This window comes from Nematocida parisii (genome assembly GCF_000250985.1).
Source record: "Nematocida parisii ERTm1 unplaced genomic scaffold supercont1.1, whole genome shotgun sequence".
In the NCBI taxonomy this organism is placed as follows: Eukaryota; Fungi; Microsporidia; genus Nematocida; species Nematocida parisii.
Genome location: NW_013524646.1, coordinates 1 through 27670, shown reverse-complemented (window position 1 = coordinate 27670; position 27670 = coordinate 1). Strand labels below are relative to the sequence as shown.

Below are 27670 nucleotides of genomic sequence, written 5' to 3'. Positions count from 1 at the left end.
GACACTACCAATACAGGAGGCAGTATACGTAAATTTATAGATAAAATATCGAATATAATAACCCGAAAAAACAATTAAAATGAATAATCCAAGCTCGGCAATGGTACTTGTCGTATCCCGTGGGTGGTGACTGCAAAGTTTCTGTGCAATACTCCACTATGTTCCTGGAACGGCAAAGCTTGTAATTGATATTAATTGATTGCTTCTTTATTGGTATGCTTCCTGACATGTTTTTTTTAATCCGACCCCGTATAAAAAAATAAATTAATTTATCCTAATTTGTTCGGATACGACAGAACTGATAATACTAATAATTATACAACGAAAAATTTAAAATAATAAATGATATGATGACTGAACAAACTAACTGCAATAAAAGCAAAAAAATCTAAAGTAAAATAAATTAATTCAGAATTTAAAGTAATTTTAACTACTTTATTAAAAAACAAAATCAGAATTAGTTAATAAGACTACAGAAATACTCGCTGCTTCTTCACTGTCTAATAACTCTAAAGAATCACGCAAGTTCTCCAAATATAAAGTACTCAATTCTTTCATATCCCGAATATAACTCGAATTTCAATACAGTTCTTTTGTACTAGTTTTATTAATAGAAATTAATAACCCGAGATTCTCTTTCTCTGCAGTTCATAAAAAACTTTAAAATAAACTAATAAGAACAGTAAACGCAAGAAAAACATACCATCTGAATCTGATCTCTTTTTCTACACTGCTATAAAGTGATTTTGATGAAATTTCTCAATGGTTTCTAATGCCGCCATAAACACTGATTGCACTAAGTGGTTTGTTTACAGAATAAAAGTTGAAATTTGGGTTATATTTTCATTCTATCTTTAATAATTTTCTTTCATTGTACATGATTAACAGTACATAACCTTGAAATGTCCTGAAACTTTATGAGTATTTGAAAATAGCACACGGTTATTATATGAGCATGCGCACTTCCAGTGCCTAAAAATGAATAAATACCTGAAAAATCTTAAAAAAATATTTTGTTGCTGATGAAGCTTCTCTATGCAGTAAAGATGTTATTTATGATCGATACAATGAGTGCAAGGATTGAACTGGATGAGATAAAGGCAATAGAAGAGATAGTGTTTGACAAAGAAAAAGACCCGATGATTAACCCCCACGGGCCAATAAGTCCACTGAGGGGATATATTCTGTATAAGGGCGGGTATATGTACAACAAGCGACTATATGCGCCTGAAATAGACACAATATGTACTTTAAAAAAAACAAGCAAACTAACAGATTATAAAGATCCCATCTATGAATATATTAAAAAACCAGCAAATGACATAGCATACGCAGACATATCTATAGACAAAGCAAGAAACAACTATCTTGTTAGGTTTCATACGCAGTTAATCAAAATGTTTCCTTGTGCAGACGGGTCACTCTCTATTATAGCAGGACGGCCGGATGCTATTACATCGTTTTTAACAAAGAAAGAAGTTCTGCCAGAGAGTATGTACATACTGGCTGCTCTTTTTCTTATGTCAGAGCAGGTCGACATCCCAATTATAGCGGAGGTGAAAGAAGAAGGACAGGAGAGACTGGTTCTAAAGAGTATGGATAAGAATCACACATATGTTGACCAGAGCTTAGTTTTATATGAAGACAGTAAACAGTTAAAAGATGAAGAGAAGAACTATCACACTGAGACAGTGGGAGTTATTTCTTTCTTAAGAAGCTATATAGGGGATCGACTTATGCACCCTAGCACGAAGAATGCATTCATAGAGCCAACTAACTATGAACAGTTTATGACGGGAGAATTTTTGAATACTCCTCAGTTCCTTATCCAGTCGTATATATTCGAGTTTATTGACACCCCAAAGAAGTACATTGAGTTTGTAGAGGCTGTATACACTCTCTTGACCGACCAGATTGAGCATGCAGAATTGAGCACAGACAAACACCCAGACAGCCCTTCAATCTGTGAAATGCCAACAAACAAGAACTTAACTCTTTATAAAGTGAAAACTAGCAAGAAAGTGCTTAAAAAGGCGTTTGATCGGTGCTTCGTAGAGAAGCCAGTGGGAATGGCCCGATTGGAACTGAACGCTCCTATATACAAACTGAAAGAATGGATTGACAGATTTAGAACATTCCCTTTTAATGACTCAACACAGCTGCCTGCGTACACCAGAGTACATATATATAAAAGAAAAGACAATGAGTTTGAAAAAGAAGAAACTAAAAAGTACTCTAACTGTGTGGAGACGGCTTTACTGGGTATACTGTGTGCTTTAGCATATAATCCAGTAGAAAACATTTACACTACAGACCATATACCAACTGCATCTGCCGACCTACAAGAATTCTTTAAAAGTTATAACACTCCTTCAGAAACAACAGACCAGAAGATACACCAAGAGTGGTGTAGGGTTGTAGCTGATCTTGGAAAAGACTGTATTGTGTATAAGACAGAAAACAATGAAATTGTAAGTGGGCTCGTAAACATTCTCTATGTTTTGTCTGAGATAACAGGAAATATTCCAAAAGTAGTAGAAATAGTACAGTTCATAGAAAGTATGTGCGCCAATGAATGCTTAGACAATGTTAGTGCAATACAAGAGAAGATATCTGAAATGTTCAAGCTTCTATCTAAGAACCCAGAAGTATGGATTATTTGCGATTCACTTAAGATCGACAAAAGATCAACCAAGCAAACAGATATATTTGGTAAGATAACAGTATATTACAGCTACAAAAACACAGAAAATGGAATGTTTGTGGACATTCGCCCAGGGCACGCGGTACTTAGGATAGTGGCAGAGAATGGTTTCAACACAGAGTTAATCCGAAGCAAGCTTAAGAAAATTGAGCAAGTATACAGCACCCTACCAAACTACATGGGATACATCATAAAACAGTATGCCAGTATTGAATTAGCTAAAATAGATCATATAGAGGATGAATTTGGATATATTCCCAAGAAACAGATTAGAAAGTCTCTGATCGGTGAAATTTCCAATGTGCAGAAGCTATTTCTACTTGGAAGGATATATTCATTGGAGTGCAAGGCGTTTATCATCTGGTCGTTCTTTTCCTCGACTACTGGCCACATCATGCCTCTAACCAACCCAATGGTTCGATTCACAAAAAATATTATAGGAAGCACTTCGCTAGATGATGCAGCTACAAGACAGGCGATCTTTAGTGCAAGTGTATTTAATCCTAGAGCAGAAGAATATTACCCCACGATTGAATATACGACACAGGACTATATTAAGCATGACTTTGACTCTGAAATAGTCTTATATCTATTAAAGGGCATATTCACATGGGCGAAATATAGTGAAGACGTTCTGATTGAGTGCTTTGTGAACATGCTCAACTCTATTTCCTATGCTAATAGATTCTCCTCGTTTCTTAAAAGATATCAGATATATAAAATTATACTGGAATTTGTAAAAACAGAAAAGGATTTATTAGCTCGGATGGCCTGGATTATGGACTCTGTAGAAAAAGCATCTTTAGAAAACCATGAAAAAAAGCATGTTAATGATATCTACATCCATTGGTTTATTTATAGTTTTGACGAGCATAGAGTAGATTTAAATATTATTATGAAGATCTATGACAGAATAGATTATAATAATTTTATGCCCAATTATAAATTGTGCATTAACTCGGGAAACTCTTATTCTAGAATTCTCACTTTCTTAAATGAGAAAAAGAACAACTTCTGTAATGAGAATAACCCACAAAGTATTAAAAAGTATGAAAGAATTAAGAGTATGGTAGAAGTTGCAGTAGAAAACAGATCGCGTAGAAGCAATTCTACTGAATAGTTACACAATACATAGAAATCTAATAAAAATGTACCAATCTAATGAATCAAACAAAATTTATGCGTATTTCGGGTTATATAGATACATCCTGTATAACTTAGTAGAATTCTATTTTTATTTTAAAGTGCCTTTTATATAAGGCCTACTCAGAGAATTTCAATAAATTTATTTTTAGTAGGCTTTCTTATAAAAACACTTTAAAAATACTAGAAAACACACAAAAACAACAGAAAAAGATTAACATCAAACTAAACAAAATATATAAACACTGTGCTATATATAGAGATTATAGATTGATAAATACAAAGACACACATGCAACAGATTTATTTTTCTGTTGCGCACTTTAAATGTGCAGTCATACTCTACGGTGTCTTAGACACAGCAGGACTTCTCTATATTTAGAACAAATACAATAATAATTCACATAGGAGAATGTGTATATTCACTATTGGACGAATTTTCGGTTGCACTTTCAGAGATGTCTTCCTCCCTAGAGATAGTTAAAAGAGAAGGCTTCTTTTCACTTGGCGGCAAGGTATCTGCGTTGTTTCTCTTATTATATGTGACAATTATTTTTTCATTAACTTCTGTCATGTCGATGGAAATAGACTGTACTAAATGCTTGGTTTTCTCCAAAGCATCCAGCCTTTCTCTGTTTACTGTCCAGACCCTCTTTCTGTTCCCATCTACATCAAAAAAGGTCATACTTATGAAATATGGGCTGCTTCTTAAAAGTATATAATAGTGTTTTTTTTTCTCAAGTTTTTTTCCGTACTTTTTCTTAAGTGCACTATAGAGAAGACTAAAGGGCACAGGCTCCTTTTCATTTAAAATAACCTTAGCCAGGTCCTGTACTTGGTGCGTGTATACAGAAGAAGGCGCTGAGAGATAAAGAACAAAGTCAAAGTCTAACAGCACTCGCATGTTCTGTTGGTCTAGAAGCTCTTCGTTTACTATCCAGGTGGATATATCCTCAGAATAAACTGCAGTGAATCTTTTTGTGCCAGTCTCAGACACAATGCTGATTTCTAGAAACAGAGATCGAATGGGAATTGAAATTACATGGCTAAAAAGAGATCCAAAGGCATGCATGCGTATTAAATGAATGAAATATAAATAAAATGTAGTGTACATCAATAAGATATGGTTTAGAATACAGCCAATATAGTAGAGGGGCAGTGTAAATGGGCATATGTTGCCCTTTAAGCACAGAAAAACACAAGAGTGTAAGTTAAGTGAAGATAATATGTAGAAACAGAGATAGCAAATATAGACTGGCAGTATATTACTATAGCTAGTTTTAGTTGGCCATGCTCATTTCTTTGTATAGTAATTTTGAGCTATACTATTTCAGAGTATAGAAGGCATAAAAGTGTTTGGTAGCAAATAATATTAGATAGGTGGCATTTTATTACTAATTAGTAGTTTAAATAGAAGAAAAAAGATACAGCGAATATGCCCAAAACGTATGCGTATATATACAATTATTTCAGAACGCACAGTATTATTTAAGCCAGAGTAATAAGTAATTTACAAAAAAGTAGTCTTTATTTTGTATAATCCACAAGTTTCTCTATATACGCATTATGCAGAGTTTAAGCAACAAATAGTCTAAAATTACTAGATATACCAGAATTTAAGTGTAAATCAAATGAAAACTAAATTGCAGCAGATGAGCAGATATAACCCGAATTTAACTAGAAAATATTTTAAAGCCAATTTTTAATTTATTTGTTTATAGCAGAATTTATTTTCAATTAAGATGTATTAAATTATATACACCAATTTGTATAAATTGTGCAAAACAACAACAAACAACCTATTTTCACATAAAGTATGTACCTCTGGCTATTTAATGCACACTCAGTATAGATAAGCCTACTAGATAACTTGTTGAGATACTATAAGCCGCGTCTATTCAAACAATATGGAGTTTAGAGAAGCTAGTAAAGTGTTATCTACACTTGAATACACACACAAATAATCTCTTATATTTAACTGATTTTTAAACTAGAATATATTCTTATTTGTATTTACTTATTGTAAGACATAATATATCACAATTTACCACATTTAAAGAACAGGTGTTCTAAAAAGAGTAAACATATGGCATGGTCAAAGAAAAAGATGCTCACAGTGGCTGGTTTAGTGGCTGCAGGAGGTATTGGTGCTATAACAATAGGCTCAAAAATAGGGATGTTTAGCAAAGAAAAAAAGTCAGAGAAAAAATATGTGGCCCCTTCAAAGCCTGCAGTAAAGACAAATGATAGCGCCACTTTATTGCCCTCAAATCATGCAGAAGAAAAGCAGCCGATTGAATCGAGGGAGTCGGCTAGTAATGAATCGTGGATGGTTAGCACAGAAGAGGAAAATGTAGGATACTATTCAGGCAGTGGTGACAGAACATTTGACGGTGCAAGGGCAACAGAGAAATGTCCGAAATATCTTGTAGAACCATATATATTTAATTTAGACCAAGAAGTGTATAATAACTCGAAAAATAAACAATTGGGATTTATAATAGATAAGGGCGCACTAGAGAATATCTTCCAAAATGAAAAAAGAACAAACAAACGAGCAGCCGAGATGCTTCTTAGAAAAAAAATAAGAAAACTAAATCGGTTGAAAAAAATAAAAACGCGTAATAAAAATTTCAGAAAAGCTTCTGCAGTAAAGAAAAGTCATAAGTTAAATAAAACAAATAATAATAGTACAACAATTGCAAATCCTCTTATTTTAAGGAATAATGAAAAGGATACTGATGTAAAAAAGGTAGAAGAGCTTGATTCAAATGAAGAGTACAGCAGCAAGCAATCATCTTCTGAAAAAAGCCACGAAAGCAAACAAGAAAGAGCCAAAGAGGACGTTCAACTAGAGACAGAGAATCAAGTAGATTCTGAGATTAGAGAAAAAGTTAAGACTGATTGGGGCTTAAAGTTGCGTGGTTATAATGTTTTAAAATGGTTTAATTTTATTATTAAGTATGCAAAATTTAAACAATCAACTGCAATAAATCCATTACATAACCACCATTTAAATTCTAGTGTAAAAGACTGCTTTGCTGTAGAGGAAGAGTCAAAAAATAAACACGAAAGTAGTACCAATGATTTGTATAGTGATAAAAACCAAGAGAATAGATTTGAAATTCATCATAAAAATAAAATAAAAAAAGATTTTATAAATAACTCGAATAACCCGAATAATTGCAAAAATGATTATTCAAATAGTGAAGACAGTGAGAATTCGAGCGCATCGTCATCAATCCTACCTATAAGTAATAGTGAAGAAAGAAAATTTAAATATATTCAAGAAGTTAATGAATTGATTTCTAATAGATATGGCGTACAAACAGATTCTAGATCACAGGAAAATACTTTGGATAAAGATCTAATGGGTTCAAATTATGGATGGGATGAGTATTGGCCACTTTACGAGGAAAACGATTACAATTTTAATATAGAAGATTTTGATTTGGCGAATGGATATAATTCTACTACACAGAAAAAAATACTTAATTTAAGCCAAAACACACAAAGCCAGAATTTAATAGATATGAATAATAATAATGACATATTTTATTCAGAAACAGAGGCAGATTATGAACAATGTGAATTATCAGAAAAAAAAGATTAAGCAGCCTAAGCAATAGTGATACAGATGATTTAAGTAGCGAGACTTTAGAATGTTTGCTAAAAAAGAGCTTGACACCTATGAATGAAGAGTATTATAAATTTTACTTTGAGAAAAAGAAACCTAAAAAACCAGAAAAATCAGATAATACTACAGAAGAAATTAAAGAACAAGAGAACTTAGGTAATACTACAGAAGAAATTAAAAAATCAGAGAACTTAGGTAATACTACAGAAGAAATTAAAAAATCAGAGAACTTAGGTAATACTACAGAAGAAATTAAAAAATCAGAGAACTTAGACGACAACTCAAACAATAGCAATTTAAAAGAAATTCAATAAAAATATATTCTAGTTTAAATGTCTCGGACAAGTCAAATTAATTAGTGCCTCGTTGAAAATACTGCTATAAAACGCAAACACAGAGTATTCTGCATTTGTCATATTTTAAAATTCGGCTTCTTGGGGGGAAGTTACCTAAACACGCATGGAGGACTCTGTTCCGGGGCTATCCCGAGACTAAGGCCCAGTGCGTAGACCGTAGCGTGAGTACTACTCGCGCGGTGGCACGTTATCTCAGTGCCATCATCCCATTGAGGAGTGACCGTATAAAGTCCTACTTTATAAGCCACGTTCCTCCACCCCTAGCAGTCAAAGACATTAACTTATTACGGCCGCCCTAGGGGCACAAGGAACGGCTTAGAGAGAATAGGAAGAGAGTGTGTGGCGCTCGACGGCCATCCGTTCGAGGCCCCTCGAAACTTATATCAATAAACTGTTTTAAGTTAAAAAAAAATTCGGCCCATTTAATGCATATAATTCATGCAATCCAATGAAAAATTACATGTGAGAGAATGCGTATACACTAGAAACAATTTGCAAAAATAACTATATGGAAATAAACAAAAATTATCTATATGTATAGCGTGAAATTTATATTATAATAGTGCAGTATTGGTCATTTCTATACAGGCACATACATATATTCAGCTAGGTTTAATTATTTTAAAGGATATGAAATAAATAATAGGTATAAATACAAGAAGGAAAAGAGAAAATTAGTAAAAATGTAAAATATATCCTAGACACACTTACGTATAGGAAATATAATGATGATTTTTTAGAAAGGAAGAATTTTTATGAAAGATTGTATATTTAGACTAATATACGCACAAAATATTCTGTATATTTTCAGAGAATATATTAATAAGAATTTTGAATTATATAATATGGAAAGAGTCAGTATAGAATATGAGCTACAAGAATATACATAGAGTAACAAAATTATGTGGGTGCATTTAGAAAGAATGTTTTTAAAATCTACTTAATTATATTACATGTGCTAGAATAAAATTTAACTTTAAAGACATCTAATGTTATGCGTACATGCGAGATAAATTAATTTATTCTCTTAGAAGGTATAACTTAACTATGTTAGAACATTCTATTGTAATGCATGAATATAAATTAATTACTTAACTCGTAATAATCCTATTATGCTAGCCTTAGCATACAACAAATTATATAAACACAAGCTATTTCTGATATTAGAACAGAGTATAATTAACAATGGAACTATACAATTCATCTATTTAAAGAAGAAAAACAAAGATACTAAAGTGCATTGCATTAATAAATAGAAGAATTTGCATTAGTAGTCATTATGCTGCATATAGACTAATTACCAATGTTTATATTAAATTTTTATTTGGAGCAGGCTTTGTTGTAATAAAGGCAGAGTTTATTTATATAATCCGAAAATTAATTTTTAATTAAAAATTAAGCCAATATTTAATGTAAAGCACCCTTTAAATAGATTTAGGCACAAGAGTGGCATGGGAGTAAATTAGAAGAAAAATATGATAAAACAGGAGAGTAAGTGTGTCTCTAGTTGTTTTATGATTGGTTATACAACTGAAAGTGTCTGTCAAATATTTTCATTTTGCTAAATTTTATTTGTAATAAGTTTATAGATTTATTTAAAAGAAGCTTAAAAATAGGCTACTTCAAGCTGTGTGCAGGGCATTTATATTTATTTTATGAAAACACAATACTTCGGGCCTATAATGCGATTTTTTCGGGATTTAAGTTATTTTAAAGTATACTTTCATCAGTAAGATTATTCTTCTTTTTAATTAAGCCACATGAGGAAAAATCATTGGTGTAGTTTTTGTAAAAATTAATTCACTTTAAAAGTATAAATAATTATTTTTTTTACACGAGTAATTAAATATGGAAAGAACACCAAGAGAAAAAGGACTCTCTGTTCAACAAGCCATATTCCCCATGGTTGGATCAATTCTTGGGTCGGGTATCTTAACACTGCCCAGAGCAGTAGAGTTTTCTGGGTATATGATATCTGGGCCCATTCTTGCATTTATCTCATCAGTCTGTGCATTTACTCTTTTCCAGCTGGTTCATTGCGCTAAAAATTTAGAAAGCAGTGACCCATCGTATTTTAAAGTGTGCCAAAATGCATTTTCTGTGCTTGGGTATGTGGCAGAGGGCAGTATAGGTGCGCAGGGCTTTGGAGCAATGTTTGTATACTTCCTGATTCTTAAAGAGTGGATATCTACAATGATTGGCATTGAGAGCAAAATAAATACATTAGCATACAATGTGCTATTTAGCATAGGACTTATTCTTTTGCCAACATTCCTAGGAATGCAAAAGGACTTGAAAAAGCTTGGATTTATCTCCATTCTATCAACTATTTCAGTTCTGTTTCTTTCGATTATTGTTATGATTTCGGGAGTGCTTGCGCTCATCCTTCCGTCAAATGGCCATAAAATGGACGTGCTTAAAAAGGCAACAGGCAGCCCATCTAGTATTTTTGATGCACTTTCTTGCTATATATTCGGGCTGGGATGCCAGCAGAATATGGTGAGGGTGTTTTCTCTTCTGGATAAGCCAACAAAGGCCAATGGGGCCAAAGTAGGAAGCATTGCTATTCTAGTTGCATCTATTGCATACTTCTTAGTAGCAAATGGAGGATACTTTGCAGGAGGTAACAACCAGGACAAGTCTATTCTGGACATACTTGTGGACACTGAAAGATACTTCTACAAAGCGATCATGAGTAACTTTGGTCCAACTTTGGGCAAGTGGTACTTCCATCTGGTGAACCTTGCAAAGCTTGCCATGAGTATAGTTTTGCTTGGGGCATACCCACTGCAGATGCACCCAACAAGGGATTCTATAATATCCTTTATTAACATAGGGTTTAAAGAGAAGGTGGATAAAAACAAAAGAGTTACTGAACTGGCTATTTCATGCCTTATTTCTGCTGTAATATTCCTTCTTTCTCTAAAAAAGTTTAAATACACCTTTGTAATGAACTTAATTGCAAACACTGCTAGTTGCTACATTATGTTTTCCCTCCCAAGCATTTCATATATTCTATCAAATAAGAAGAAATTGCCATTTACTTTGATTTCCTATGGTATTTTAGTAGGAAGTATTTTATTTTCTTTCATCGGTACGAAAAATCTATTAACGGACGGATAATGGTAAGGTTTAATTCATAATACTCTGGTAAAAACTAAAGATATTTATAAATAAACATGAAGATTATATGTTTTCTCTCAATTAATACATATTTCTTAATATTTATGCAAAATTATATGAAATTACAGCATAACCCATGCAGTGCCTTCCAGCGCATATATTAAGAAAATAAACAAATTTCCTCTCTAGATTAATTCATTAGTTGATAATGCAGCACTTTGCTGTATTTATTCCATGCAGAGTGTAGTGGCATACAATCTCAAATAGCCAACAATTCTAAAATACAGCATGCTGCCACTATAATTATAAAGATGGGCATAGTCAATGCAGTGTTTAATTTGATCTATTAAATTTTATATAATTCAATATTATATGCATGCGAATCTTTCTTAATAGAAGTGTTTTCTATGGCAATATTTAAAAAATCAATAAAGATAAAGAATTTAAATGAAAGCATGCAATAATAGGAGTATAATCAAGCCATTGCGCATGCATTCAAATAAGAAAACACTTATATTTATATTTCTACTAACAACACACAAACTATTATGCGAGCTATATTTAGATCCACTGGAATGCATAAAGAACTTCTCTATTCTAGAAAATGAAGAGGGCATTCTGAAAATAAATCCTGGGGGCCACTAAACTTTTTGGCTGTGCTTGTGTCTAAGCGGTGCAGTATAATGAACAACAAAAGACTCTTCCCACTGCATAAGGGGCTGGTACAAAAAGAGGATAATATACATACACCAAAATTAGATGAAAATTGTGTGGATAGCATATATACAAACACGCGCGCCCCATACAATGCAATTTCGTATATCAGAGAATTTAACACTGCCCTTGCATATATGTTCCCATCTAAGGAAAATTATCTCTCAATCCGTACAAACCAGGAAAGTTCATTTACTGAGTTTCTTAATCATAACCCGAAGTGAAGAAATACTCACTCAGAATTCTGGCTGTTCTTCTACTTCTAGCAGAAGGGTTGAAAATACCTGTACACTTTCTTGAACAAGATAACAACTTAGTGCTTGCTGTACCCAGTGATTCCATGTTCAATAATTCAAGCTATTTTATTAACATGGTGTATCAAAGCAAGTATTCTGGGGAAGTGAGCGGTATGCAGGTGAAAATAACCATAAATAATAGAGAAGCCGTCCAAATCATTAAGTTTTTTATAGCTGCTCAAAAAAGCAAGGATGTTAAAGAAACAAGACCATTTAGTGGCCCTTTTACCATGAGTGAAATCAGAACAGGAGATTTTATTCGCACACCCAGCTGGCTTATAAAAAGCTATATCTATGAGTACTTGGAGACTCTTTCTGATCTGAAGGATTTTATTGCGCAAGTGTATAGGAGTGTGTCTGTCTATATTCACAGTTTTTCTATAAACCAGAAAGAGGAAAAGAACCATGCAAATGTAGTCTACAATTATTTATTTCATAATAACCCGAAGGACAGTGACTTTGACGTATACATGAATGCTTTATTCCAAGTAGACAATATAATTTCTAAGTACAAGGGACTTCTAGCTGAGGGCGTAATGGAACTGGCACCCACAGTTGATTATTTTTATGTGAATACACCGCTATTTCAATATAGAAATTTCTATTACAATGCCTTTATTAAAAAGATAAAGCTTCTTTTTAGCACTTTATCTGCATGCTTTTTGTACGATCCAAAAAATCGAGTGTATAACACCACACACATTCCACGTCTGAATGTTTTTTTAAAAAGCGTTGATATTAATTCCCAAACTAGTTTTAGTTATAGTTCAGATGCGATATTGGGTGAATATATAGAGTCTGTGCACGATAGAATTGCTTTAATCTTCAAAAATGGCGATCTACTAGCAGCAGAATGTAAATTTGGTCTTTTTCAGCTTATGGAGTCGGTGCAAATGCTCACTAAAGTAAATGATAAAAATAATGATGAAACTATTCAGAGATTTTCTAAGGGGCTTAATGACTATAAGGGTGAGATTACTGACAAATTTATAGAATATGCGGAGAACTGCATTCTGAATATTCTTCTTAAATATTCTATTAACAAATGTTTATTGGTTAAGATTGAGCAGCCGGTTATAGGATATATTTCGCCATCCTCTCCTATAAAAGATCTGTTTTGCAATTTGATTTTAACTTATAGCGAATCTAGAAATAGGCAAACCCGCATTGCAATCACCCTAAAACCAGGAAATCTTGATGTTAGCACGAGCATAATTGGAAATACACCATCTATGCTAGGCATTCAATGCCTCAATACAATCAAGAAAAGTGTAGGTAGTCTGAATACTTTTCCAGGGAGTATGATTGCGCACTATATCACAATAGAACGAGATCGACTTCAGAACAGCACCCAACGATATAGAACTACTTGGAATGATATATATCAGTGCATGCCGAACCAGCATGAATCTTTAGATGCATTACTTATATACGGGGAAATATTTCTTAATTAATTTAAATATGTTTGAATTGAATAATAAAATGCCTTTATTCTATTACTTTATGGTAGATTTGAAATGTTCTTCTCTTTTTTTAATATTTAAAACTTTCAGATATTTTTATTTAATTGTGCATATACAAAGATATAATCCGAAATTCAATCTAAAAATCGATAATTTATATGCTATCTGTAATTCTTGAAATGAATCTCTACCAGTGCCATTGTTCTTATCCATTATAGATGTGTATACTCTGACATATAAGCTAATTGCATACAAGCATTTCTATCTAGGTATATCTAATCATGGATATATTAAAAAATTATTTTTAGATAGCAATGGCAGAAGAACAAAACATAAGAAGAAAATATAAAAATCACAAAATAGAGGTGGCTGTGTTCTGTATCGCTGGAGTAATATTTATAAGTCTTATATTGATATACCTAGACAGAACTATAAATAGTCATACACATGTTCCCATTCCTGACCCGAAAAACTCCTACTCTATCTCAAATATTAATAATAAAGAAGAAGGCCAGAATAAACTAGGCTGTATAGACGAGCCAGATAAAGATTCCGGTGCAGAATCTTCAGAAAAACTGGACAAAAACAGGCATTCTTTTTCTAGCGCGGAAAGACCTGCTCTAGAACATGTCCAGGATGTTCTTACAACTATTCAGGGTATGGAAGAGTTGGAGTGTGAAAAGATGGATATCCCAGTTGACATTATTTCTAATAAGGCTATTGAACCCGAAACTATAATAGCGCAAGTTATATTCTATTGTAAAAGAACGTTTTGGATGATTCAAAAAGCCATTATCGGCTATTAGAAGATTGCACATTATAATGTTTATAGAAAGTTAATTCTTAAGCTTTTTATATGCATAAAGAATAAAAGCATGGGGATAAGTAGTATAAAACAGAAAAAAATGATAAGTATAGAAATACTGCAGAGCTTTAAAACCAATTTACTGGCTTTTAATATAATAAATTATTATGACATTACTTTTTTCTTCTTACATTTGTCAGAGTGTCAGATTAAATTCTGATTGCATCTTTATTTCCGGTTATATCGGGTTATATATAATATTAATAAATCCTTAGGAGTTTTTGAGTATGCATTATTATAGAAATCCACTGCCAAACAAATTTATACCAAAAATATACATATAGTAATTTTGCTTCTTTATATGTGCTGACGTGCTCACGGGGAGGCATCGTTGCGGCCCGGATAGCATAGCCCAAGATAGATAGAGATAGTATTGAGAGATGCTCTTTATTATGATTATTAGAATATTGGGATGTGCGCAGACGCGGAGTCCTTGTGGCGCTACTGGCGCTGAGCCTTTTGGTAAATGTTTCCCGTGGTTCTCCCATCATTTGTTTGGGTGCGTGCTACTTATGTAGTCCAAAGTTGATCCGTGATTCTTAGATCCCGGCTTTTGTCACGGTAGGATCATCATGCAAGTAGGCGCATTGAAGGATTGGTCTTGGGCATGCGCGCTTGAGTGGTGGTGTCACCACATGTACTAAGCATCAAATGTTTTCTTTAAAGTAATTTCGGGTTATATGCATTGGTTTTATTGAACAAGCATACAGCTGTGCTTATATATACGTATTTGTTCATTTAATTTACTTTGTATGTAATTCCAGTTTCAAGCCTCAGTTTTAATTTATAGTTGCATGTTTAAACAATGCTTGAATTTCTGGCCTAGCACACTTGATCTGCTTCTAGTCTTTTTGTACAGGACTCAGAAGTATTCATTTTGTGCTTATATTATAACCAGAACTTCTGGAAGGTTTAGGATATTTAGCTGGAATATTGCGTTCTCCTGGGTTGGGCGGTTAATCATTTGATTTTTCTCCTTTATTATTTAATTCTAAAACGTTTTAAGGGCATGCAGCTTATTTTTACAAAGAAATCTAAAGTATATGCTAAAATGGGACTAGTTATGGTAGCAACTGTTTTTCTGTGCATATTATCATGGAAGGTTGTTTCGAGGTATAGACAAAAAAATTCACCAAAATTTAATTTAGACTCTAGCACTATAAACAACTTACAAAGAACTGATTTGGAAAAGCAGAACTCCTTATGTCTTTCTAATGATGGCACAGATGGATTAAATATAAAGAATTCTCCCTGCACCAGTACATTAGAGACCACAGACCAGAACACTACTAATGTTATAGAGAATCGGCCAGGCAAAAGCACTTCTGATAGTAATTTAAAAGATATCCCGGTTCCAACAAAAATGGATTCCCCAGAGCAAATAAGCAATGCCTCAGGAAACACGGAAAATTTTTTGAGTGAACAGATAGTATTTGATGATTTAGAGTGCTTTAATTTATTGGATGATAATATGGATTTTGATGTGCCAGAGCTATCTGTTATTCGTAAAAAGCTAGACGACTCTACTAAATCCTTGGAGTTAAGTGGTGGGTATATAAAAACAGCGACTGAACTTTTAACTGACATAAAAAGCAGCAAAGAAGATAAATAATTGAAATAACACAAAAGAACATACTGATTTCCAGACAGAAACACCACAAAATGCTCATTTCTAAAAACATTATTATATAGCATATTCAAGATATATATTTATACATGATTTTCTATTTTTATTAATACTTTATTGAATAGTATGCTTTCTACTTATAAGGCCTAGTATACTTGAAAATTTGATGGTTAGCTTTGGTGTGCTTTCTTTTTACTCGGTATTGTTGTGTCTGCTTATTTAACTGCCTCTATTGTTTTTATGTGGGTAGCCATACATTTTTATTTTTAATAGATGTTCTTTGCCAGAAAGAGTTTAAAGTGTACATTTTATAAAATGTAAACCGACTAAAGCACACTAAAATTAAAATTTAATTTTACATGATGTCAAATAATTCAAATAGATCTGTTCATCTCTATGGTAAATTAATAATTTCTTATAATAAAGGGATCAAGTTGGCTTTTAGAATTGTATATTAGCAAATTTTAAAATTTATTGAATTTCGGTATTAATTTATAGTAGAGATCAAATTTATTCAACAGAAATTATTGAGAAGTATAATTTTGATTTAGAGTAATACTTCTTTATCTATATGCAGAATAAATTTTAATTTAAAAAAATGAATGCTAAGGTAGAAAAGAGCAGTAAAACGGTTATTGTAGCAGACAGGCAGGCACACCAAGCTGCTAGACAGAAATTCCAAATGTTTGTTTTTTATTTTTTCCTATTAATAAAGTTAGTTACGGCGAGTAAAGTGGAGCATGTATGCCCAAGCATAAAAAATATAAAAGATTTCAAATTAACTAACATAAAGATTATAACAGAGGATGGTGAAATGGCAGTAAAGCCAGGAGGTCCGCTGTGTGGTCTTCGGGGCAGATTGGTTAGCATTGGCAATTACATAGAGAATCTAAGACACCTTTTCCCATATAATATAATAAAAAATCCATCAAATCTATGTGGGCCATTGCAGCAGGCAGAAGGATATAAGTATACTGCACACATAAAAACAGAATGCACGGGGTACAATAATGTACAGAGGACATATTTAGAAAAATTCTATAAAGTACTTGAAGAGCTATTTCCTTTTGAAAAAAATTACTTGCCTATAATTACAGAAAAATTAGACTCATTCTATGCATTTATAATAAAACAATATACAATGGAAGAAGGAGAGACTATTTTGGCAGCACTTTTTCTTCTAGCAGAGGGGGTTGATCTGGACATGAGAATTAATAGTAATATGAATGGGGATGTTTTTATTTTAAATACTTGCGAAAAGGACAGCCCGCTTAAAGAGTTTAATCTTAGTGTGGAAGATGGAACATCAGTGCGTAACTACGAAGAGGAGCCGCATAGAAAGAAGGCGCGTGTATGCTATAAAGCAGCTAAGGAAGTTATTATGTTTTTCATGGACACTAAGAGGTATAGAGAAGATAGAGCAAGTGCAGAACTGCAAATGGCAGAAACATACCAGGAGTTTGAAAAGGGCGGGTTTCTTTATACTCCAGAATTTCTTATACAGGCGTATGTTTATAAGCTCCTGATATTTCAAGAAAACAGGAGTCGATTTGTTAAAAAAGTATACTTTCTTCTCAACAATTATATAAATATGGCTATAGAAAATAGAAAGCAGGATGATGTGAATGCCTTGTTGTCCGTAAAAAATCGTCTTTTTAATAATGCGGATGAGAGTGCAATAGAAGAGAAGCTATGTTTAGAATTGGTTAAAGAGATTTTCGATTTAGAAGATGCGCGCAAACTGATGCCTTTCCATAACAAATATCAAATAAAGGCTGCTGTATTTTATATGCAGCCAGAGAAATCAAATGTTAATATAGATGCCACTACTAGTAATAACGAGCAGGGTGCTTCTGGCGGCTTAGATAGCAGGCCTCATTTTGTTAGTTACATCGAGTCTACCATACTGGGATTTTTTTGCTGTTGTTGGTATGATTCTAATAAGACAGAGTATATGGACATATGTCACACGAATGTGCTTCAAAGCTGCAAAGACTTCTTTTTCCGATACAAGGGGCGGTTTATGGTGGAAAATGAGAAAGTGTACTATGACTGGAATAGAGTGATAATGGATGTGAAAAGGAGCGGACGTACCTTATATATAAAAGAGTCTGGGCAGCTATGTTCTGGGCTACTGAACATATTAAGAGCAATTAGTGTGATAGCAGGCATATATAATGAAGAAAAACTCCATATTAAAGACCTTAAAAATATTATAAGCAGTAATAAACCTGGTGGTAAAGTTACATTTTATATGAAAATCCAAATCATACAGTATATAAAACATTTGCTCTTTAAAATATCAGGAAGTCATAATTTTAAAGTTTTGGACTTTAAGAATATTAAGAAAGAAATAATACATGGTGTAGAAGATATAACTGGGGAGTTAATCATTCAGCGACTGGGTTCTGTTTCGTATGGGTCAAATTTATTTTCTTGTATGCAAGGAAATATAACAATAAAAATAAACACCAATTATGCGACGATTGCCACGGAAAACAACAACTCGACCCTTTTGAATAAAAATCGGGTTGGTCGGCCTTCTATTTATAACTCGAAAAAACTACTGAATTTAGAAGAAAACATGTTTATGGGGTGTTTGATTGCTCACTACAAGCACTGCTTGATGGCCACTCCGCAGAGAATATCAATTGAAGTATCAAACAATATAGAGAGGTTCTGCGGTAGATGCGACAATCTTCTAGAACATATAAATATGTATATTATGAGCCGAAATTTTCTAAGCGTACAACACCAAATTGTGGTAGTCAAGGAAATATTATTGAATTTGATGAAATATAGTATACATGTTGAAATAACCAAATATTTTTTGTGTAATGTATTAGAAACACTTTTTATAACTAATGGGAACACATTGCAATATTATGAGTTATTTCCATATTTTATAGCTTTAAATGACACTCTGCCTTTCTTGAATAGGTATATTGATATATCTATGTATGTTAACACATATGATGGTACAAAAAAATATATAAAAGAAACAAAATACTTGCTGGAACGGCTGGCCAATATGCCAAGTCTATTGCCTTTATTCAATGTTATAATAAAGTGTGCTTCCCTATGTAAAGAGGGTGGTTCATGTTTTTTAAATTCGATACTATTCCATTTATCGACAGGGGAAACCATTAAAATAATATCAAAGATTATGTGCACAGAAGATTTTATGGACCAGATAAATCTAATATTGTCTATCATGAACAATTCGCACATATACCACAAAAATCATTCAAAAAAATTAAATACTAATACCTTTTTGGTATTTATTATTGGCGCACTATGCCAAAATAACAATAAGTACACTTTTTTAATTCCTGCTTTTATTAAAAAAATAGATATTAATGTGCCTATTCGTATAGATCAGGAATTTAAGGGGCTAAAGGAAAGAGATTATATAAAAAATATAATAATGCAGCTTAAAGAGCTTAATCGCTTTGAATTCCTCTTAAGCCACGAAGATTATATAAAAATATATAATTTCATTATCAATGCGTATACTTATTAAATCTAAGTATTTATTGGAGATGAACCAATCTTCTACTACTTATTAGAAAATAAGCAAGCCGGCATTATATTGAAGAGGTTTATATACGAAATATTCTGAATTGTATCAAATTCTTCTTACATAGAATGATCGTATCTACACAGACCCTTCTGTTTTCGGGTTTAAATTAACTATAAGATTGAGTAAGAGCTTAATCCATATAATGTTGGTGAAAAAATAAATATTTATGTCTTACATAGTTTATAAATAATTTAAATGGGAAACTACGATGCATTTGAATTTCTCTACTTCCTTATAAATTCCAAAGAGGTTATGGGTGCATAAAGAACGCATTTTGCAGATATTTAAATCTACTCTATTATTTTGTCTTAATATTCTAATGGGTGGAATGGAAATTCTAGTGTAGTAGCAATAGCAATTAATATTTGCATGTTTCTTTGTCATGATGTGCCATAAACAGTTTTAGATAAGTCTTTCTCTGTATTTGCCCCTATATAAGGGGGTTTAATATATTCCCAAATTATTAATTTTGTTGCCAACAAATTAAACCAAGATAGAATTTTATTAAACTAATTATTAATAGCCCCTTGGCAACAAATTTTAAATATATGCATTTATATAAGAGAGCTAGTATTTTTAGTAACAGTTATATGAGAAGACATGAAATAAAAAGTGGTAAAAGAACTGTGCACAGACTATTTTTATTTAATTATAAAACAGCCTGGATATTTATGAGTGTATTTTTATGCATTGCACGGGCAGAACTAACTTGGAACGCTGTGAACAACATAGAGAATATGAACATTGACAATCCAAAGTTGGGAAAGTTAGTAATTAATCCGTATAGCTCTATAGGCCCAACAAAGCAGCACTTACAGGACTTACTAGAATATATGTTTAGGCTGCGGATGCTTTCTATGCGGGTTAAGACGAAATTTAGTGTTTCCGCCAAACAAGTTGATAAAACTGCTATTTTTGAATATAAAGATCGAAAATACGACGAGGATATTGCAAATCAAAATGTAAGGGAATGCTCAGATTATACACAGAAAGAAGAGAATCTTTGGGATAAAGCGTATTTACTAAAATTCTATAAGGTGCTTCTTAAGATGTTTCATTCTATGGATGGTGTATTATCGATAAAAACAGAAAAATCTGATTCATTCTATAATTTTATAACTAAAAAGCTTAGTAAGGAAGATGCCCATACACTACTTGCATCTTTATTACTGCTTTCAGAGGGAGTAAATACTTTAGAGTCTATTGAAAAGTTTAAAAAAATACTAGAGAAGCCGAGCAAAGGGCCAATTGCTTCAGGACCAAAGAACAGCACCCAAGATACTACTACAGGCACCAGCAAACAAAATTATGAAGGTGAAAATATGCCAAGAGGTGCTTCTACTGCTATTAATGCAGAAGAAGATGAATCAAACAATATCACTGCCATTGATGAAGATTTTGGGAAAAAAGAGCCGCTTATTGTGCTCGACTTTTTTATTTATGCTCAGGATCTTTCGCACTTTGCGTTGGTTGACATTAAAAAGATGACCATTGGCGAGAAATACAACACTGGGATGTTTTTAGAAACGCCAAGCTTCCTTATTCAGTCATATATATACAAATACATATGCAAAGTAGAGGATATGGAATATTTCATTCAGATATTGCATGATCTTCTTTGGGAGCGAAGTTCACATAAGAAAGACACTACTCCAACCAAAGACCAGGTAGATGCATTGTCTATTTTTAACAGTTATTTTGTTAGCTTGGAGTCCCCTGAATACAGTGAAATAGCAAAAGTGAAAGAAGCATTTACTTCTATACAAAATAATTTGGATTTAGAAAAAGAAAAAAAGGAGACTGTAAAGCAAAATGATACATCCAGTAAATCCATAGATACAAATGATGAAGCAAATAACCAAAATAAAGAAGCCGAGAAGCAAAATGGGGAACCAAAAGAACCCTCAGCAGAAACACTAAGAAACTTGATTAAATTCAAGAACATTAATCAAAGTATTGAATGTTTAGACAAAAACTCATATTTATTCCATATGTTCAAAGGATACGAAAAATTTCTATTGTTTTCTTTTAGCGATATTGAAATGGAGATGGAATTGTATAAAAAAAAGACGTCTATAGATAACCCGGAAAATAGCATAGAGCTAACAAGGATTATTTTAGATCCCCGCCTTAAGTCTTATAGATATTTAATGAATGTATTTGTATTTCTACTGGTGCATTCTCTTGAATTAAATCTACGAAAAGAGAGTGGGGTTGTTTGGATGATGAAGAACATACTGGGTAGTATGCATTTGCACCCAGAAAAGCTAAATATTGACTTTTTCTGCATTTTAGTTATTATTGAGAAAAAATTGGAATACTTCAAGGGGATCATTGAATTTGAAAACAATATGTGCATTGAATATTATATAAAACCATCAGTTATACACTGGCTTATTTTGTATTTTATACAGAGAAATGCAACATGTCCTTTAACTAGCATTCTTTCAACAATTTTAACTATAAAAAAAGATAAAAGTGCAGTATATACGCTAGATGACATATTAACGACAGACAGCTGGAACTTAAATTATGCAATTCTTGATCAGCTAACCAAGAGTGACGATAAATTTGAGTATATTGATCGAATTATAAGATATATGAGGCTAACAAATACTTTTGCTTATAGAGGGCATGCAACTTTTTCGGATATAAATAACATGAATCTTGTTATAATCATGCTGGCCTGCAATCATGATGAAAAAAAATTTGGTTCAATTATAAAAAAATGCTATAAGGAAATATTTGTTCAGAAAGGTATAAAGTTTAATCTGGTTAAATGGAATAAACATGGATATTCATGTAAACCGGCGATTGATTATCTAAAGAGAAATGAAAAAGATATTTTCAATCAAAAAGAAGACCCAAAGGATTGTAATAAGCACGAGTGTATTCTAGTTATTTATGGCGAGTCCCCAAAAAATGACGAGGATCGCATCAAGTGGAATGAACAATGTGAAGACAGTGAAAATTCTGAAAATAGTAAAGACAGTGAAAATTCTGAAAATAGTGAACAGAGTGAAAATTCTGAAAATAGTGAACAGAGTGAAGACAGTAAAAATTCTGAAAATAGTAAAGATAGTGAAAATTCTGAAAATAGTAAAAATAGTGAACAAAGTGAAAATTCTGAAGAGAACAAAGAAATTAAAGAGATTAGAAGTAATCCAGAGCTCCTTAAAAAAGTGGTGTTTAACCATTTTCATGATATAGAGTAATTTCTGTCTAAGTGCTAATTAGTCATAATTTATTAAAAATTGAAATTACTTATATCTTACAATACATTGTTTTTATAACTTCTACTTACATATAACCCAAATTTCAGAAATTAGACAAGATTTTTAGTTTTATACAATGAAAGAAGCAGAATGTATTTACAGAATGTTACTAGTGGAATATGCATTAATAATAAAAAGTAATTTCTAAGAATTACAGGCCATTCGTAAATTTTAACTTTTATAATTCATAGTACGTATTTATAGACTGCAATTCCAATTTAATTTATACTAGATTTTCAGGTTATATGAAATTTTAATATGTCATCTATTTTTATATTAATCCGAGTGCAGTATAGAGTAATTAGTCTAATAAACATTGTCTTGAGTTAATTTGTTGCTAAAAATACAAAAATACTTAGAAATTTTACAAAATAAGCAAATATTTTTAATTTTAAAAACTCATGCAGAAAGGTGATTTCTTAGAGAAAGTCATTATGATACTTTAATGTTTGTTGAATTTTGAATATGTATTTATATATCGTATGATTAATTTAATTTATACTGTCATGTTTATGCAAATATTCAGATGACTCATATATTACGATACTAATATTAGTCTTAGTATACAACGCAGAGTTCACAATATATAACAAGCTTAAAAATAAAGAAGTTCCCTGGGCCATATAAAATCAAATTATGATATACTATAAGTAACACGCATAAAGAAATAGATTAATCGTTTAAGTGGTGCTTATTTATAAACATGTCTGTATAAATTTTAATATAAGCACTAGGGATTAAATTAAAATTATTTCTTTCTTGCACAAGTTCGGGTTATATTAGAATAAGTGAACTATGCATAATTTATAAAAAAAATACTATTTATGGCTTACAGAATATATTTAAACTGTCAAATAAAACTATAAATATAAGTTAAAATTTAAAAAATTATAAAAATGAAGAATTACAAAATATCAACTAGAAGAATACTAGTATCTCGATATAGAGAAACATTTCAAAATAGACAATACTCTACCTATACTTATCTATTTCCTACACTCTTATTACTTGTTATGTGCTGTGTATTTGCAGAATCTGACCCAGATGTGCCCAAAGATGCATGCAGCTCTAAAGATACTTCTGAACTAGAATTAGCTAAGAATAGCGTGACAATAAACTTATATGGGCCTCTAAATCCAATTCTGTGGAATCTAAACAGAAAGACTCCTCTTATAACAAATATGAGGATGCTTCTATTGTTTTTAGAGCAGAATAAGGATATGCACAATCTATATATTAGTGCAAATTCTACTGTGGAGAGTATGCCTACTCCGCCGAGTACTCAAAAAAAGTCTAATTATAAAAACACTTTTACATGTTCTTATAAAAATGATTCACTACTTGGCTGGTATGTAAATGAGCTTCTAAAGACATGGTCTCTAATGTTTCCTTCCATGAAAGACACAGAATGCATAAAAAGCTCTGATAAAAATTCCTTTTATAGCGTGCTTGTGAAAAACTCAAAGGAAAAAAACGACTATATGTTCCTTGCCTCGTTACTACTTCTTTCAGAGGGGCTGCCCATTCCTTTGTATATTCAAAAGAACCCTAGCGACACAGTCATATCTCTAAAGTCCCCAAAACACTCTACAGATATTTTTAAAATTACTTTAAATACATCACAGCTAAATAACCAGCCGCACGATGTTATAAAGATAGTTGAATTTTTCATAGATAATCAAAAAAACAAAGACAATCTACACAGTCTATTCTTAGACCCATGTCTATATAAAGAATATAAAACCGGAAGGTTTATGCACACGCCGCATTTTCTTATACACACATATATATTAGAATACGTGTCTCCAAATGATGTATCTATCTTTAATAACATAGTGCATACGATTTTAGCTCTTAATAAAAGAAACACACCAAACTGCAGGTATACAAGAGTATATAATAGGTACTTTAGAAATCTGACAGATAAGGAAAAGGAGCTGCCATCTTCTAAGCCACTGAACTGTAATTACTCACTTTTAAGTATAGTGTATTATATAGATAGCTATTTTATCGTGGACGGCGTGAAAAAGCTATCTACTGAGAAAGCAGATGCTCTTTCTAAAATCAGCACATTTATTCAAAAAACAAAGAATACCATGCCTTTCTTTTTATTGTGCCGTAGCATAGACTCAATGGTAGACAATCCATTTTTTAAGCAGCGTGTTCCTTTGATATACAACCACGATATGCTGTATTCAGAGGATAGCATAAAAAACAATCTGTCTAGCTTTTTCTTTAGCACATTATTTACATCACCCGAAAATATCTTAAACCAGGCGTATGAAATACTTCTATATGCTATGAAAGAGAATCTGCCTATTGAGAGTGTTAGTGTTCGGCTTGTCCGTTTTTTGCTACAGTATGGGTTGTCTAGCAACATGAAAAAAGACCATCCAGTTTTTTCTCTTCTGCTGCTATTTGAGAAAATAGAAGCTAAGCAGCACGCTAGCCTAGAGCAGCCCTTTTCGTGTTGCAAAATAGACAAAATGACTCTGGAAGACATATGCACGGTATTTGAATATCTTTTGAAGAAAAAAAATCCTGATTTACTCTGCTTATTTATTTGCCACTGTGCAGAACATGTTGCCCCATCCTTTTCTCCTATAGATATCCTTATTACTGGTGTAAAAGACGAAAATAGAATAGATTTTGTCAAAGTCCTAACAAAAGATGGAAAAACCATGGAGTATATTATGCGCACAATAGAAGGCATTGAAAATTTGACTGATGATGCTTCTCAGATAGAAAAAGTAGTACAAAACCTATTAATGACAATAATTGGCCTGTCTTATACCACGGACAATGCTTTCGATAATATTATGCAGGAGTGCTTTGTTCTGCTAGAAACAAAATATATCAAATGTGGTGTGGATGCATGCAAAATTAGTGACCTTTCTTTGCTTATCTCTATACAAAAGGTTTTGAATCAAAAGGAGAGTCTTTTTGGCAGTCAGGAGAATCCAGCATGCTTCAACAAACTAAAAGGCCTGCTTCCGGCATATAAGAATACAATAGAAAATATAATTTTAGAAAAAACCCAAGATGAGATCATTTCAATAATAACCCACGTGATATGGCAGGTAAATGAAAATAGGGCAAAAGGGCTAATTTATGATTTAATCGACTTTCTGAAAAATTTAGAAGATAAGCCTATTGATACGATCTGTCCAAAATACATATACAAAATGCTTGGACCGCCAGATATCTGTAATGATTTGTATGATGGCTCATTAAAATATCTCTATCTGTTTAGCTCAGCAGACCGTTTATATAACAATATTGTTGCTAAAATTTATAAGATAATTGAGTATTTACCAAAAAAGAATGATGCTAAAAAAGGCACATCTTCCTGCATTCGGATTAATTCTTTAATAGACCGGGCAAGTTCAATTTGTTCCTTATTCAATACAACCAGCCAGGATTTTAAAGTACTAAAGAAAGAAATAATGGAAATTCAAAATATAGGAAGACTAAATAATATTTTGGATAGGGCGCATGCATTGGCAAGAATTTCAGATGAAGCAAACACAATAGTTAATGACTTTTTTGGGTTTAATATATACGCATGGTCGTATATTTCAGAATTTTTGTTGCCAAAATCAGTTTCATTTAGGCGTGATAAAATACATAAAATTCTATCTGGGCTAAAAAAAGGTATAAAAACGTTATTAGAATATAATACAAACAACTATGCTGATTTGGATGATCTTATGTACGCCCAGAAAGTCATCATGATTGATTCTAATATTATTAAAAGCAGCAAAACTATAAATGTCTATGCTAATAAGTTATATTTCAAATGGTTTAATCCTATAAAACAAATTAAATACACATTAGACAAGGAAAAGGAATCCTCTAACCCAAGCTGCTTAGAAAATTAAATTTTAAGCATATTCTAAAATATTTAAAAAGACAAAACACCCGCTATACGTTGTGGAACTGTTTCTACTTAACTCGACTAATTTCTATTGAGTTCTATTTTATAGTAGACAATTCCAAATTTATCCATAGAAGTTTATTATAAAAAGCATTTATTACATACACGCCAATCTGGCTCAAAATATTCTAAATTCTAGCTTTAATAAACAAATAGATAAGATAGCTTTATTTATAATTCAGTCTTTTAGTATCTTAATACTTTGTAATAATTGTTGCCAACAAATTAAAACCAAGATAAAATTTTATTAAACTAATTATTAATATATAGCCCCTTGGCAACAATAATATTAGAATTGAATACAACTATTTCTATAATATATAAATTACAGAGCATAATATGCATAGTGTTCAGTAATATGCCTCAATTTGACTCAATGCTTAAACATAATTGATTTTAAGTATAATCACTTGATTTAACTTTTTGTTATCTATGAATGTGTTCTGTTTCTTTTTGCTTCTCTCTACTTTTTATTGCTTCTACTATTCTAAATTATTTTCTTTTTATTTATATAAAGTGTACACATTATAATAAAATAATTTATCCTTTGCCTACAATAATAATAAAATAATTTATTATTGCAGAATAGAATATGCACAGAAAGAAAGCCCATGGGCATGGGATATGCATGTGCGGCCATATGCCTGCGTACACACCAGAACCCGTTCGATCTCTGAAGTTAAGCGCGTGACAGCTTTGATAGTACTGCGATGGGAGACCGCGTGGGAACACAGAGTGCTGCACTTTTTGTTCTTTGCCACTCTTAAGAAAGCAGTAATCGCAGAGTAGTACTATGCATTATTATAATAAGAGCGCGCTAGCATTAAATGAAACCAATAGTAGTGCAAGTAAGTTTGAGCCATTTAACATTAAAGAAACAATAAGGCCACCGGCTGTAGTATAAAAGAAGAGTACGGCAGAGAACAATAAGAGTGTATGCCTAATTTG

General features: G+C 32.2%; 13 protein-coding genes and 1 non-coding gene across 14 annotated transcripts; 13 read left to right on the top strand and 1 right to left on the bottom strand.

Moving 5' to 3' along the window:
* Positions 1-1022: 1022 nt before the first annotated feature.
* On the top strand, positions 1023-3862 carry NEPG_00013 (uncharacterized protein; the record flags this gene model as incomplete). The annotated part of the gene is made up of 1 exon (XM_013202393.1): positions 1023-3862. The coding sequence occupies one exon, from the start codon at positions 1023-1025 to the stop codon at positions 3822-3824; it is 2802 nt and encodes a 933-aa protein (XP_013057847.1). The 3' UTR covers positions 3825-3862.
* Positions 3863-4246: 384 nt separating this feature from the next.
* Positions 4247-4960, bottom strand: NEPG_00012 (uncharacterized protein; the record flags this gene model as incomplete). Its single annotated transcript, XM_013202392.1, has 1 exon — positions 4247-4960. The coding sequence occupies one exon, from the start codon at positions 4958-4960 to the stop codon at positions 4247-4249; it is 714 nt and encodes a 237-aa protein (XP_013057846.1).
* Positions 4961-5932: 972 nt separating this feature from the next.
* On the top strand, positions 5933-7459 carry NEPG_00011 (uncharacterized protein; the record flags this gene model as incomplete). Its single annotated transcript, XM_013202391.1, has 1 exon — positions 5933-7459. The coding sequence occupies one exon, from the start codon at positions 5933-5935 to the stop codon at positions 7457-7459; it is 1527 nt and encodes a 508-aa protein (XP_013057845.1).
* A 77-nt stretch (positions 7460-7536) lies between these two features.
* Positions 7537-7797, top strand: NEPG_00010 (uncharacterized protein; the record flags this gene model as incomplete). The annotated part of the gene is made up of 1 exon (XM_013202390.1): positions 7537-7797. One exon carries the CDS (start codon positions 7537-7539, stop codon positions 7795-7797), a length of 261 nt encoding a protein of 86 aa, XP_013057844.1.
* A 1890-nt stretch (positions 7798-9687) lies between these two features.
* Positions 9688-10970, top strand: NEPG_00009 (uncharacterized protein; the record flags this gene model as incomplete). Its single annotated transcript, XM_013202389.1, has 1 exon — positions 9688-10970. The coding sequence occupies one exon, from the start codon at positions 9688-9690 to the stop codon at positions 10960-10962; it is 1275 nt and encodes a 424-aa protein (XP_013057843.1). The 3' UTR covers positions 10963-10970.
* A 439-nt stretch (positions 10971-11409) lies between these two features.
* NEPG_00008 (uncharacterized protein) lies at positions 11410-11607 on the top strand (the record flags this gene model as incomplete). Its single annotated transcript, XM_013202388.1, has 1 exon — positions 11410-11607. The coding sequence occupies one exon, from the start codon at positions 11410-11412 to the stop codon at positions 11605-11607; it is 198 nt and encodes a 65-aa protein (XP_013057842.1).
* A 38-nt stretch (positions 11608-11645) lies between these two features.
* NEPG_00007 (uncharacterized protein) lies at positions 11646-11926 on the top strand (the record flags this gene model as incomplete). The annotated part of the gene is made up of 1 exon (XM_013202387.1): positions 11646-11926. One exon carries the CDS (start codon positions 11646-11648, stop codon positions 11898-11900), a length of 255 nt encoding a protein of 84 aa, XP_013057841.1. The 3' UTR covers positions 11901-11926.
* A 90-nt stretch (positions 11927-12016) lies between these two features.
* NEPG_00006 (uncharacterized protein) lies at positions 12017-13457 on the top strand (the record flags this gene model as incomplete). The annotated part of the gene is made up of 1 exon (XM_013202386.1): positions 12017-13457. The coding sequence occupies one exon, from the start codon at positions 12017-12019 to the stop codon at positions 13424-13426; it is 1410 nt and encodes a 469-aa protein (XP_013057840.1). The 3' UTR covers positions 13427-13457.
* Positions 13458-13749: 292 nt separating this feature from the next.
* On the top strand, positions 13750-14241 carry NEPG_00005 (uncharacterized protein; the record flags this gene model as incomplete). Its single annotated transcript, XM_013202385.1, has 1 exon — positions 13750-14241. One exon carries the CDS (start codon positions 13750-13752, stop codon positions 14239-14241), a length of 492 nt encoding a protein of 163 aa, XP_013057839.1.
* A 1068-nt stretch (positions 14242-15309) lies between these two features.
* On the top strand, positions 15310-15912 carry NEPG_00004 (uncharacterized protein; the record flags this gene model as incomplete). The annotated part of the gene is made up of 1 exon (XM_013202384.1): positions 15310-15912. One exon carries the CDS (start codon positions 15310-15312, stop codon positions 15910-15912), a length of 603 nt encoding a protein of 200 aa, XP_013057838.1.
* Positions 15913-16525: 613 nt separating this feature from the next.
* NEPG_00003 (uncharacterized protein) lies at positions 16526-19450 on the top strand (the record flags this gene model as incomplete). The annotated part of the gene is made up of 1 exon (XM_013202383.1): positions 16526-19450. One exon carries the CDS (start codon positions 16526-16528, stop codon positions 19448-19450), a length of 2925 nt encoding a protein of 974 aa, XP_013057837.1.
* Positions 19451-20072: 622 nt separating this feature from the next.
* NEPG_00002 (uncharacterized protein) lies at positions 20073-22725 on the top strand (the record flags this gene model as incomplete). Its single annotated transcript, XM_013202382.1, has 1 exon — positions 20073-22725. The coding sequence occupies exon 1, from the start codon at positions 20101-20103 to the stop codon at positions 22723-22725; it is 2625 nt and encodes an 874-aa protein (XP_013057836.1). The 5' UTR covers positions 20073-20100.
* A 956-nt stretch (positions 22726-23681) lies between these two features.
* NEPG_00001 (uncharacterized protein) lies at positions 23682-26666 on the top strand (the record flags this gene model as incomplete). Its single annotated transcript, XM_013202381.1, has 1 exon — positions 23682-26666. The coding sequence occupies one exon, from the start codon at positions 23682-23684 to the stop codon at positions 26664-26666; it is 2985 nt and encodes a 994-aa protein (XP_013057835.1).
* Positions 26667-27354: 688 nt separating this feature from the next.
* Positions 27355-27469, top strand: NEPG_02669. The gene has a single exon (XR_001214613.1). It is a non-coding gene; the product is annotated as a 5S ribosomal RNA (ribosomal RNA).
* Positions 27470-27670: the final 201 nt, after the last annotated feature.